The 13,361-nt window shown below is 37.9% G+C and overlaps 1 protein-coding gene across 4 annotated transcripts in view; it reads right to left on the bottom strand.

The window, feature by feature from the left end:
* The window catches only part of slc15a2 (solute carrier family 15 member 2), a 26,783-nt gene that overhangs the window by 6,122 nt on the left and 7,300 nt on the right, over window positions 1-13,361 (bottom strand). For all 4 annotated transcript variants that reach the window (XM_046054992.1, XM_046054988.1, XM_046054990.1 and 1 more), the window contains exons 5-20: window positions 12,389-12,530; window positions 11,857-11,949; window positions 11,396-11,495; window positions 10,545-10,635; window positions 10,326-10,403; window positions 8,494-8,576; window positions 8,218-8,301; window positions 7,974-8,063; window positions 6,067-6,111; window positions 5,745-5,780; window positions 5,067-5,155; window positions 4,339-4,420; window positions 3,082-3,207; window positions 2,374-2,538; window positions 1,815-1,861; window positions 1,593-1,700 (exon numbers count right to left, since the gene is read on the bottom strand). In XM_046054992.1, coding sequence (XP_045910948.1) covers window positions 1,593-1,700; window positions 1,815-1,861; window positions 2,374-2,538; window positions 3,082-3,207; window positions 4,339-4,420; window positions 5,067-5,155; window positions 5,745-5,780; window positions 6,067-6,111; window positions 7,974-8,063; window positions 8,218-8,301; window positions 8,494-8,576; window positions 10,326-10,403; window positions 10,545-10,635; window positions 11,396-11,495; window positions 11,857-11,949; window positions 12,389-12,530 — 1,459 coding nt within the window. The remainder of the gene's footprint in view (window positions 1-1,592; window positions 1,701-1,814; window positions 1,862-2,373; window positions 2,539-3,081; window positions 3,208-4,338; window positions 4,421-5,066; window positions 5,156-5,744; window positions 5,781-6,066; window positions 6,112-7,973; window positions 8,064-8,217; window positions 8,302-8,493; window positions 8,577-10,325; window positions 10,404-10,544; window positions 10,636-11,395; window positions 11,496-11,856; window positions 11,950-12,388; window positions 12,531-13,361) is intronic.

Here is a 13,361-nt window from a genome sequence, read left to right as displayed (position 1 = left end):
TTAAAATTAAAATAAGGAAAGAAAATAATTTCCCAACACTATAGAGAAACAAAGGGAAACCAGAACATCTGTTATCTGTTTCCAAAGAAAACCTCATTCAAAATCACATTGACATTTGTAATAATGCAAATTACTAGAACTGATTTTTCTGGCCATTTGAGGACGTATAACCTTTTATGTTTATATGGAAAACTTGTTAGCAAACGGTTGTCTATTTACACATTAATCTGGAGATGTGATGATGTCCACCTGATGAATGTCAGTCCAGTTCACTCTCCTTTTAGCTTAGTTTTGGTGTCCATCATTGAGAAAAATATCTGGCTCTTTAGCTGCTAAATGGTCAACTATGTTCACCAGCTGTCTGCTGTTTGCTTCTGGACAGTTAGCATACAGTGAGTTTTTTTTTTTTAGCAAAAGACGGCTGCTGGAAACGACGCTATGAGAGTGGTGAGAGTGAACCAAAACAGTAATGTTGTGGGCCAAAAAACCTAAATCATGTCTGTGGGTTTATGTCTACGAGTGACCCATAATTTGGGGTCCAAGCCAAGGCTGGGAACCTTTTTATATACAGTCTATGCTGGGAACCCGCGAAAGCAAGTCTGATCGACGCCAAATTTGGCACGGATAATCTCTGGACCAAGCTGATAAAAGCTTGTAGAGGAAATTTTGATCCGACAAAAAATGTCGCAATTATAAGCTAATAAATGTTTGCTAAAAACACTAAAAACAGGAAGTGATGTCACATCTTATGTTTGGAATGGACTATCGACCACAAGGTGGCGCTATAATCAAAGCAAAAATACTGTGGGAAAATCCCATTCATTTCAATGGGATTTTGAACCAAGGCACATTTTGCCTCATAACTACGCACCTCTACATCGCACATTCGTAAACCTTGTCTACGTATTTGGGGGATACTGGCAATTCATTTGGTATAGGACACGCCTTTGTGCGATGACATTTTCATTTAGCTAAATCGCGATAACTGAAAAACCTATTTTAATTAACTCCTCAGAAGCAGCAAATCCGATGGACACCAAACTTGGCACGGACCATCTCTGGACCAAGCCGATAAAAGTTTGTAGAGGAAAATTTGATATGCGAAAAAATGTCCCAATTACAAAATGTTTGCGAAAACGCTAAAACAGGATGTGATGTCATCTCTTAGGTTTGCAATGTCCGATCTACACGAAACTCGGTGACCTTTTCTGCGACGCTGTCCCAAGGCGCTGTGTGAAATTTGGCATCAATCGGCCTGTAGGTTGCGTTATTGATCACATATCAAATAACACTCCCATAGACATACATTCATTTTAGATCTCCATAACCGCAAGTTCGTTTAATTTCAAAATGTGGTCATCTATTCGCCACGGGCCCCCAAAGCCACGGCGGGGCACCCGTGTCGGCTCCGACTCGCACGGGCCCCGCAGCACGCTTGCAGGGTGCTTGCAGTTCTAGTTGTTATTTGGTTTTACCTTTGAAAATCCTCAATGAGAGACTGCATTTGTTATAGAACCTAGTTAAACAGTGGCCAGACAGGAAGTGGCTTCAGGATTTCAGCGGTTTATACTGCTTTAGAAAACCCAACTCACTCTCCTCGATCCACAGTCTTGTTAGGAGACATGCTGTAATCAGAGGAAACGTGGAAAGTCACATCTCCAACAGTTAGGTTTAATTCCTCTGGCTGTGTGTTTAGGAACCTGTCAAATAAAAATTTGAAGAACTCATGAGCAAACTTAACGGATGAATTAGCTTAAAATATTTTTGTAAGTATAGAAGATGAGTCGTAACCTCTAAGGTTAAAGATAATTTACCTCAGAAGAGGATTTCCACCTTCATTTTTCTTTATATGGTCATCCACCTGAATGTAAAAAAGGAGCTCAATCAAATCTGATCAAACCACACTCACAAAGTTGGAGAAGGGTCCAACTGAGGATTCACGTCAGGGTAGAGTGAGTGTCACTTCCACTAGCAGTCTTTATTTATTTTTTACTTGAGTTTATTTTAGCAGATCTGAAAAAGTCATGTTTCTCTGCTCAAGACTTTAAAGGCAGTGTTAACGTATTATTTGAAGGTATAAGGTAAAAAAATAAACAGTAGATAAATATTCTTATTACATTTTGTATTGTATATATTTATTAAATATTATGTGTGTTAAATGGAGAAATACTATGATAAATGACAGTCTGGTTGACATAAAGTGCAGGAGATCTCTTAGAGAAGCTAAAATCTATGTTTATTAGAAGCTAACGTAATATTTATAAAACCTTGTGAAACAGATTATATAATGTATCCGATTAGCTGAATATTAGAGTTTTAAGTTCTTAATTAATAATAATAATAATAATACCAAAGGATGTTCTTTTCACTCACAAGTTTACACTGGATTCCAGTAGTTTCGGAGAATAAGATGAGACTGTAGGCCTTCTGTTGGTCAAACGTGTGATTACACTCTGAGGTTTTTCCATTGAGGGTGACCTCAATCTTAATTCCCTTGTCAGACGTCTCCAGCGGAAGCATTTCATATTTAGGAGGGTCCTGAGACAGAGAATCCAGAGGGTTAATGTTCAGGTTCTTGATCTGAAAAAACATCTCTGACTACATGAGAGAATTAAAAACAGTAGAAATTCTAGTGTCTGTTTGAGCTCTGAACTCAACGTAAAAGCAGAACGTATTCAAGATGCATTTATCAGTATTATTAGTTTAGAAAACTGAACCATAAACATTCATTTTACGTATTTCCTGGAATGAAGTTGTGAAATTAGCCACTGAAGAGAAAAAAAACCTAATCTCTAAAATGTTCCTGCAGAACAGCTGTAGGCTCAGATAGTGGGGTTAGTAAACACAAGTGTAGCTTAGTGGGTTCATTAAAATGCAAATACAAACCAATAAAGCAGACAAAACGAGTTTGAAATATCCAAAGGGCTTTGCCAAAAATAAACACAAAGAGCACATTCATTATGAGCCTACAGTATATGTCCATTGCCTCAAGCTTTTGTGTTTTACATTAGATATTTCATTTATTTTACATCCACACTGGATATTGTAAAAAGTAATTTTCCCCATTTCCAGTCTGGTTACCTGAAGGTATTGGATTGGCTCTGTGAAGGGGTTGCTGCCGTGGATCTTCAGACTGACATTACCTTCTGCCAGGTTAAAGACCTGCAGGAGACACGTCCCCTCAGGCGCAGGATCCACCACCGTTTTCTAGCAGACAGAGAACGGAATTACAGCACCAGACTGATAAATATCAGAGAAGAGTCTTTATAATAAATTAATATAATATTATAAAGACTTATATGCTATTTTGTACGGTTCATGGAGCTCTCACTTTTTTGAGTATATGCTCAGAGCACTACAATGAGATGAAAATACAAAAAGTTAAAGCATAGCTTTAGTTGTCATTCCCATACACTGTGGACAACACATGGGTATTATGGGGATTGCATATTATTCATAGCAGAAGATGGTAACAGCAGTAACATGTTACCAAAAAGTAACAATGGACAAAGCTGCGCATGTATTGCCCAGAAGAACATACTGTATATATTTTTTGACAAGACAAGTTGGATCAAGATTGGGGCTGAACAATAATCAGTTTTCAAATTGCAGGAGGCGCAATATGGCAAAATGTGTGTCAAAATACCTTTTTAAATTAAATATTGTCCTGCCCCAGAACACATTATCTTCTACAGACTTAAGAAAACATCTTTGTTTGGTACAGAGCCTTGCAAAACTCACACTATAATCATTTAAAAATTTCTTTCAATGAAATTGAAAATCATTCCCTCTAATACCACAAATCATATTGCAATTGCAATATCAGTCAAAATAATTGCAATTAGACCTTTTTTCAAAAATCATTCCGCCCTAATAAAGAGGATTCTAAACATAAATAAGGTTTATTATTATTGTTATTATTATTACTACCATATAGCTATACCACAAAGTCTCCATTCTGCACACAAGCTTTAAAACATAACTGCAAGCTGCTCACGCGACAGCTCAAGTTTCAGCTGCCATCTGCTACAGTATGAGGACATCTTACTAAAATAAATTTGGGTGCTCAGTTTATATTACAACCCAACTGCAAGGACAGCTCAGTGCATTTTGGTTGTAGTTGTTGTCCTCCAGGAACTAGAATCTAAGATTTAAGAATTTGTTAAATGTTTTCCAGGATGCACGGGAACAGTCTACATGTGCAGGTATTTTCATGGTTTCTGCCTGGCTATGCATGCATGAAAGTAATCCTATGTGTGTAAGAGAATAAGAGTTTCGTTGAATGTCTCTTTATTTCTGTGGCAAGAGACAAGATCCATGATTGCTGCTCATACATACCACAACATTCACCTCCACCAGTGTGGCCGCTCCAAAGGCCAGCGCTGCAAAAATCATCCCTGTGGCCATTTTCCTTAGAGGTCTGAAGGCAAAGAGACAGTGAATACTTTTATACACCTGTCATTACTGTAAGCCCAGTTTGTGTTTACTATGCTGAAAGTCAAGTTTTATCACTTCATGAATCAGAAAAATGACTTCCACATCAGTGTCCTCGCTGATCTCGTGCCTGATAAGAGACTGCCTCGTCACTTGTTCCATCTGTTGCAAAGGTGTGTTTTACAATCTGAGCTATTCTCTAAGAAAATAAATCAGTATTATGAAAAAGCTCTGTGATATTCTTGTTTGTGAAATCACATCTGTACTTCTGGAAGTAGTTTTAGTTCCACTTTCCTAAATAATAAGAACTGAAATGTGATAATTTCTTATACAAAGCAAACCTTTTGTTTTGCAACATGCTATGACCTCTCCCCAGATTGTAAAGGGAACTGCTGAGTGCTCCACATACATTAAACACTCACTCATCAGATTTATAGTTGTAAATATACAGTATGTTTATGTATGTGAACACATGCTTTTCTTCATTTGTGAACAGTTTATTCTCCTGCGGCGCATCTGTGGAATATAAATGTGAGGTCACAAGGCTAATTTTCCCAGTTTAAGAGGCGTTTTTATGCTCATGTCTGCAATAAAGATGGGACTATCCAAAACAAAAGCTTCTTTCTACTTACGTGACGTTGATTCTGCAAAGGCTAACAAGCGGATATATGATGAGGTCAAAGATGGGCACAAAGAGAAGAATCAGCAGAGCGTTCAACATCTAGACAACAGGGAGGGAAAAACACTCAATAAAAGGCTCACTAAAACTCATAAAATCATAAAGGTTTACACATGAATAAAGAGACAGAGATTATGATTCAATATCAACAATAAAGTGATGCCAAAATGGCAGTGTTTAAGAGCAGCAGAAGTGTTTTTATGAGTCAAACAAACATCAGTCGTGCTTTACTTGAGGTTTTCATTTGCGTGTGTTTTCACGTAAAAGTATATAACAATGTACACGTCTGTAGGCATTAGATAAATGAGTTTTTTTTTAAATGCACACCATGCCTGGTGCACATGATTTTGGCAAAGCTTGACAGACCTGCCATGCATAGTTGCGATTGCTAATTGGAGAACATTTTGATGAGAGGTTGTCACCTTGTTTTTCCTTTGGTATGTGGTCATGGTATAAGTGATAATGCACATTAAGGTACGTAGAAATAGAAGATAATGAGACAAGAGAGGAAATGCCAGTCCACTTTACCGCATTGCAGTGTTGCTTATTCACCACTTCTTGTATTTTCTCACATCACAACTTGTTGTGCATTTTTGTTTATTTCGCTGAGAGTGGGGGGACCTGCACATACCTGCATTTGGTCAGGCTTAATAACGAAGGAATCTCCCTGTAATAAAACAAGATGGCAGGATAAAACAGGCTAGCCATTTAAACTTTAACTTCATAAATCTAACACGATCTGCAGACATTGCATTGCCCAATATAATTCCCTTAAACCTGGGGATTGCATGATTTATCGAGGCCATAACTATGTAATTTACTGGAATTACAAGACAGTTTGCTCATTCAGATGAATATCAAAACCCACCCACTGATATCAAAGTGCCATAAAAGATGTTATCAGCTTTTTAAAATTTTGATGCCATTGTAAGTTCATGTAAAGGAACTCTTACAAAAGCCATGTTCATCCTTGTTGCTTGAAGTGTCCAACGGGAACCCTGCAATAAAGAAAAACGCATGTAGTTGACAATTGTTAGCTTAGCAAAGTCACCCTTTAATCACAGCTGATTCCTATTGTTTGTTTTTTGTTTTCTGGAAATTGTGATGTGATTTCCAAGGAAGACTTGGGTTTATTTGTTTGTTTGTTTTTTAGGGGAGAAGATAACAGATCATTATGGGATTTTATTAGTGAGATATGACACAAGACCTTGAGCTGGTCATATATGTACAATTTACAAGAATTGCACATGATATTGATTTAAACACTAAAAACTCAACAATGGCTTCTTTATTCTTTTACCTCAGTAAAATGAAGCTGCTGCTTTAATTAGCTAGTGAAATTAAAATTCATAAGAAATTACAGACTACTTCAGCTGTGTCCCAGCTCCACGCTACATCCAAAAATAACAAAATAAATGATAATGATAATGAGATTCCATCTCAATTAGGGACAGCTGTAAGTCTGCAACCAATCACACTCCACATAAAAAATAAATAGAACCCTGCAGTCTTGATTGGATTATTGTTACTTAACATTATGTATATTAATGTGTTTGCCCATTGAAAAATATTTGGTGCCTTGCAGTTATTTTGAAGGCTTCTCTTTATTTATTGATGCTTATTTTAAACGTGCCATGTCAATGCATGGTTCATCTACAAATGTTAGTGAGTATATCTTTTTGAGGATGTTGGGGTTAAGTTATTGTTACCATGGAGAGTGTATCATTTTTCTAGCTCCACATTATGATATAGCATACTGTCATCTAGTAAAGTGATGTTTGGTATTTATCATAGACTGTATAAAAGAAGTTGACGTAGCAACCGTGATATCATATTTGGACACGAGGATGAAGCTGGGAAGGGATACGCATTGCTACGCTTTACAGGTCACTGTGTTAGCAACTTGTAACTCACAAGGTAGCCAAGCATACCCCAGCTTAATTGTCTATTTTACTCAAATGGGACCGTAATTTACAAAATATGAAACCGTGCTGTATTAAAGACGACTTCTTTTTGCAAGCAGTGGAGTTGTCATAAGAAATAATGCAGGTTTCGGTCACTTTCACATTGGCTTCACTTTTCAGACCCGAAGGTTACGTCCATTTCTTTTTATCTATGGTATTTATACTTTCCTATTGCACGTGGGAAATGTGATTGGTTGCAGACTTACTGTCACTACCTACTTTAAGATGGCTTCTCATTGTCACAAGCCTTTTGCCTGATCATCTAGCACTGAAACGTCACAAATAAATGTATAATTGCAAGTTAGACAACATGTGGGAGTTAATTTGCAACTTTTGATCCACTCGTTCCCTCTCCGGCGCACTTGTCTCATGAAATAGATGTGCAAAGTGTACTTCTGTTCTAAAGCAATAGTTCAACATTTTGGCAACTACGCTGATTAGTTTTCAATCAGACAGACCAGACGGAGTTAGCCCACAGCTGGCTACCTTAACTTAGCATACAGACTGGAAATAGGACACAGGAAGCCTTGCTCAGCAGTGAAAAAATTACTCACTAATTAAAATGTTGTTTTATCTGCACAAAATATGAAGTGTAAAAATGACAATTCGCCATTTTACTGGGGGTCACGTGACGGTAACCTGCTGAGTTTGACGGGAATGGCATTAGTTTTACAGGAATATAGTGAAAGTATTAGTTAATCATTAAAGTGATTGTAATTTATCTTAAGGAGGACATTAATGTTTGGAACAAATTTCATGGCAATCCATTTTCGCATCCCAATAGTTGTTGAGATATTTCAGTCCCAACTAACAGTAGTAGGCCTACATGGTGCACGAAATACAGAGTTGGGACAGCTTTTGTTGCGACACTCTATAAGTCTTTTGCAGTGAAGTACCTGCTGATCAAACAGAGCCCAGAACATTGGCAGTGGGATGTAGAGCACCAAAACCCTCAGCACCATCTTAATCTCCTGGATCAGACGCTTCTGTTAACACACAAACACAAAGACTGGAAAGATTATTGATGCACTGAAACCACAAACGCTCTTTAAATTGTTTCAAGTGGCATCCATAGAAAAAACTATCCAACAAATACAAATTGTCGCATAGAAGAGTTAACAGTAAGAGTCCTTTTGTTACCGAATAGTTCTCCTCTGCCCAGTCCAACCAGTGCTTCCTCTGAGGGTCATACTTCGATCTATTCCAGCGGTTTTTGATGGCAAACTGCAAACCAAAAGTTAATAACGTGAATTAAAATGGAAAAGTGGACAGCTCAGACAGAAACAGAAGCGGAAGCAATGTGCAAAATGTATAACTTTATTATAAGACAAAATGATTCTTGACATAAAACGGAATTAATGTTTGCACTTTAATAAATAATGTAATACGACTCAATTGGACTGGGAAATGACTCACCCCGATGCAATTGCAGACTTCCAATAGGATGTTTCCCTGGGAAGGATTCCTCTTGTACAATCCGCTGCCAGCAATGAACACAACTGCTCAAGATAAATGAAGTGTTAGACTGGAGTGAAGAAAACAGTTTATGTTGGAAATGGCTCAGCCGTTGCAACAATTCTCCTCTACTTTCCTGGTATCACCAACAAGTACCAACATACTAATATCAGCTTAATATTTCCCTGAACATGTGAAGAATCAGCAGAATCTAATCTAGTTTACCTTTTAAGGATGTTTTGTCCACTTACAAAATGCTTTAGGGTAACACATTCTCACCCTGATTGCGATCTGTCTGCGGCCCTTCCAGTGATAAAACACAGTTTGTTTTCAAAGTGTGCGGTCAGCCAAGCATAAATCCCATATGGATCAGTGGGGACGGGGAGGCAGAGGCAAATACAACTGACTGTCAGGACGTATGTGTAGGGGCCTTGATCAAGAGGAAGCCCAGCCTGTCAAAAGCTGGACTTACAAACGTGCTCTCTGCAAATTGCAGCCTGAACTAAGCTTAGAATCTGAAATGTGACAGTTCATTTGGACATTGATAGTTATATTATTAAAATTGCAGCATTACGTTGTAGCCTGCTGTATGTGCTTTTATTTATTTTCTGGAGGCATACAAATTAAGTGTATTTATGTTTTGTTTTGTGGCTTTTCTAAGCACAAATGTTTTGCTTTTTAGTAGCAGATTTGCGTTTCATATCCATACAGCTTGCTTGCATTCACACTTACTAGCACAGCAGCTATATCCAGTGCTTAGTTGCCTTGAAACAGGACACTGATGGGAAACTCCACTGTATATCCAACAATATACAATATATCAACAAGACCGACATTATTAGCTGATATTGGCTTATTGCAGCTATATCATAATCAATACATATTTTGACACATAAGTGGAAACTTAAGAACACTTAAGACTTGTCTTAGTTTAAAATAGTTTGACCAAGCAATCCCAACAGACATTTATTATCACAGCCCTTTTATAACCTAATTTCATTCATCATTCCCAAAAATCTTCAAATTAAAACTCTACTGTCATGCTAGCAGCTCTGTGAGGCTGTATTACAGACAGTGGTGTTAGTGAGCTTAGTGGATGGTGATGCTTAGCGGGTATAATGATACCATGTTCAGTATCTAGGGGGTGGTGATGGAAAAGACACAGGTTTAATTCCCACTGTGGCCCATCCACCAATGTGTCTCTGAGTAAGACACTTAACCCCTAGTTGCTCCAGAGGCGTGCGACCTCTGACATATATAGCAATTGTAAGTCGCTTTGGAGAAAAGTGTCAGCTAAATGTAATGTAATGTAATTTTAGTTTAGCATGTTAGCATGCTAACATTAGATATTTAGCACTAAACATGTAGTACAGCTGAGGCTGATGGGAATGACATTGGTTTTCCAGCTGTTTGGTCATAAACCAAAGTATCGGACAAGTTCAAATGCTGACCTGATGATGGTGCTAAAGGAAAAGTCAGAGGATCATTAAAGTGGTTACGATTCATCATGAAGGTGACATGACCGTCCAATAGTTGTTGAGACGTCTCACACTTTCACTGTGTCGATTACATCTGACTGAATGATGTTACAAGTAGGGATGCACTGCAATGAAAATTCTTGGCCAAAGCCGAAACCGAATATAATGAAAAAATTGTCCGAACCCCGATTAGTACATTCCAATTTTTTCCATGTATTTTGCCAATTTTGTTTACCATTGCATAAATTAAATAGTCAAAATGTGCTTTGGCCGAACATTCAGTGCATCCCTAGTTAAAAGTGGATTGACACTCACCTAAAGCCACAACCATCAGAGCTGCAGGAACCCCAAAGGCCAGAGCATAGCAGTCACCACCAAAACACTGCACATCCCCTGCAGGAGCATATCCAGCATTAATGACAGTTTCCCCAAGTCAACAGTCGCACCCTGACCCTCCACACAGGGAAAGGCGAAGCATCAGCACAGTGGCCGTCACTGGGTACATAACATGTGCTGAACATTAAGAATGCTCACCTCTCAGTACGGGTGTAATCACAGTCGACAAGAGGCTCCCAGCGTTGATTGACATGTAGAAAATAGAGAAGAATTTCTGCCTCTCGCTAATCTGGAGGTGAAGAACGAAATAATCAGGAGACACTTTTTACAATTATTGCAAAGATTTCATTATGGGATCTTTAAGGATTAAGATTAGTTTTCACTATGATTACTGTGTAATTCAAAATATAGTGGATACCGTACAATTATAGCACTGTAGAATTTCATATAACCTATTTATAACATAAATTAAAGCTGCATTTGTCTATTTTTGGTCAATAGGAAGAGGTAAATGAGGCTAAAACGCTTTGTAAAGCTAAAAAAGATGCACAGTTTGTCTACATAAACAAATAATTCTTTTTTAGCATTATGAACGCTGATACAATGGGTCTTTTAATTAAATGTTTATATAAATATTTTGAATTATGCAGGTTAAGAGTAAAGGGAAACCATCTGAGGAGAACATATTATTTGTTCAAGGTTAATTTTATCATTAAAACTAGTACATACACAGCAATTCCCAAGTTTAAACATTTAAAGCTCTGTTTGCTATTATTCCCATAACCTTGAGTAGTGTACTTCTGTGGCACAACAGTTACGCAGCTTTTATAGATGCCATGAACACATAAATGGATCAGCATCCAGGTGAATTGCAGGGACGATGTTTTATTGAGAGTAATACTTTAGTTGGCAACATTTTTTACCTTTACTTCTTCTGCACATGCAAGGCTTTATTGACTCACTTCACACGTTTTTTTCTCACAGTGTAATTCAAAACTGTACATGCTACACCACTTTCATATCCTCAAACTAAAGAGGAAATGTCTTACATTCTCCTCGTCAAACTGGTCTCCTCCAAATGCTGCCACGCAGGGTTTGATTCCTCCTGTGCCGAAGGCAATGAGTATCAGGCCTAGCATGGACAAAGCGCTGCAACACACAAACAAATGAACTCCTGATGATATGATATGTACATCATGTGTTAACTTAAACTGTTTGTCTATTAATTGATTTGATTTGAGCATGTCATCTCAGACTGTGGAAACTCTTACTGTCTGATTGACTTTCAAATCGATAATAAAAATAATCGATGAAACTGCCTATCTCTGGCCTTTTTGAAGACTTCTGAATCACAGCCCAAATCTTTGATATGTTGAGAGATTCAAAGTAAAAGCTATTGGCACTTCAGTCTAATTCTTAGGGAACCTAATACATCTAATACACACCTTAATACACAGAGCTGATAAACTCATCTTTGTCTTCTATCTGACAGCACTGCACTTTAACTTACATGTGGACATCGCTGTTTCCCACAGTGGGAATGGCTCCAACTGACTTGACCACATGGCCTATCACATACACAATGGACAGGTAGATGATGGTCCTGTTGAGAGCAAACTGTGATTACATGTACGTACATTCAGAGCTGCAATCTTATTATTACACAAGATCTACGTGTGTGTGTGTGTGTGTGTGTCCAGAGTGATTCGTCTCCACTAATAGATGGTGTTACACAATTTAGACAAAGCTCCCAGGGTACAGGGCTGAAATAATGGATGATGTATAACTGAAATCATGCCACTGATAAAGATGCACTACAGATGCTTGATGGACACAACTGCAACAAGTTTACTTTATTTCTCACAATTACACATCTGTCTGCGTCACCTATCTACCACACCTCAGATATCTTGAGACAAATATGTCAAAACATTTGCACAAGAAGCTAAAACTCTGCATGCCTTCATACCACTGATTTTTTTTTTGATTTTGGGTGAACTGACCCGATAATGCAAGTGCGGATGAAGGACACAGGGACTCACTTGAACTTTCCGAGCCAGGAATCAGCAATGAGAGCTCCCATTATGGGTGTGAAGTAGCAGAGGCTGCTGAAGGCATGGTAGACAGCAGTGGAGAGGTTCTTGTCCCAGTGCAGGTAGGTGAGGAAGTAGAGCGTCAGCACCGCTGTGAACAAACACACAAGCATGATTTGTGACCCAGCTCAGGGCATTGGTGCTCCCAAGTCCACATGTCAGGTAAAAAAAGAAATACCTCAAAACATTGCAAGTCAACAAGACCTGCAAATTCCAAAGTCGTCTCCATATGTGGCAGAGAAATACAACCTGTTCTAGATGTTAACTGAAACATATTTACAATGTAAGTTATCAGAAGTATTGTTCATATTGTGTTCAAACCTGCAGTTCTTATGTTTAATTATGTTAACGAGATCCCAATGTTTCCAAATATACCATATTTGTTAGACTGAATTTTGGGGCTGAATGTGTATACAAAGATCCATCTAGAATATTTGATGGAATGGTTCAGCCATAAAACACATGCAGTCTTTTGCTTGAATGTTTCACTTAGTAAAAACATCATGTAGCTAATGAAGAATATGAACAAAATGACATATATATACAGTGGGTACGGAAAGTATTCAGACCCCTTTAAATTTTTCACTCTTTGATTCATTGCAGCCATTTTCCAAAAATCAAAAAAGTTCATTTTATTTCTCAGTAATATACACTCAGCACCCCATCTTGACAGAAAAAAAACAGAAATGTAGAAATTTTTGCAAATTTATTAAAAAAGAAAAACTGAAATATCACATGGTCATAAGTATTCAGACCCTTTGCTCAGTATTTAGTAGAAGCACCCTTTTGATCTAATACAGCCATGAGTCATTTTGGGAAAGATGCAACAAGTTTTTCACATCTGGATTTGGGTATCCTCTGCCATTCCTCCTTGCAGATCCTCTCCAGTTCTGTCAGGTTGGATGGTAAACGTTGGTGGACA

This window comes from Micropterus dolomieu, linkage group LG07 (assembly GCF_021292245.1).
Source record: "Micropterus dolomieu isolate WLL.071019.BEF.003 ecotype Adirondacks linkage group LG07, ASM2129224v1, whole genome shotgun sequence".
In the NCBI taxonomy this organism is placed as follows: domain Eukaryota; kingdom Metazoa; phylum Chordata; class Actinopteri; order Centrarchiformes; family Centrarchidae; genus Micropterus; species Micropterus dolomieu.
The sequence above is the reverse complement of the archived record's forward strand: the minus strand, read 5'-3'. Positions and strand labels throughout refer to the sequence as shown.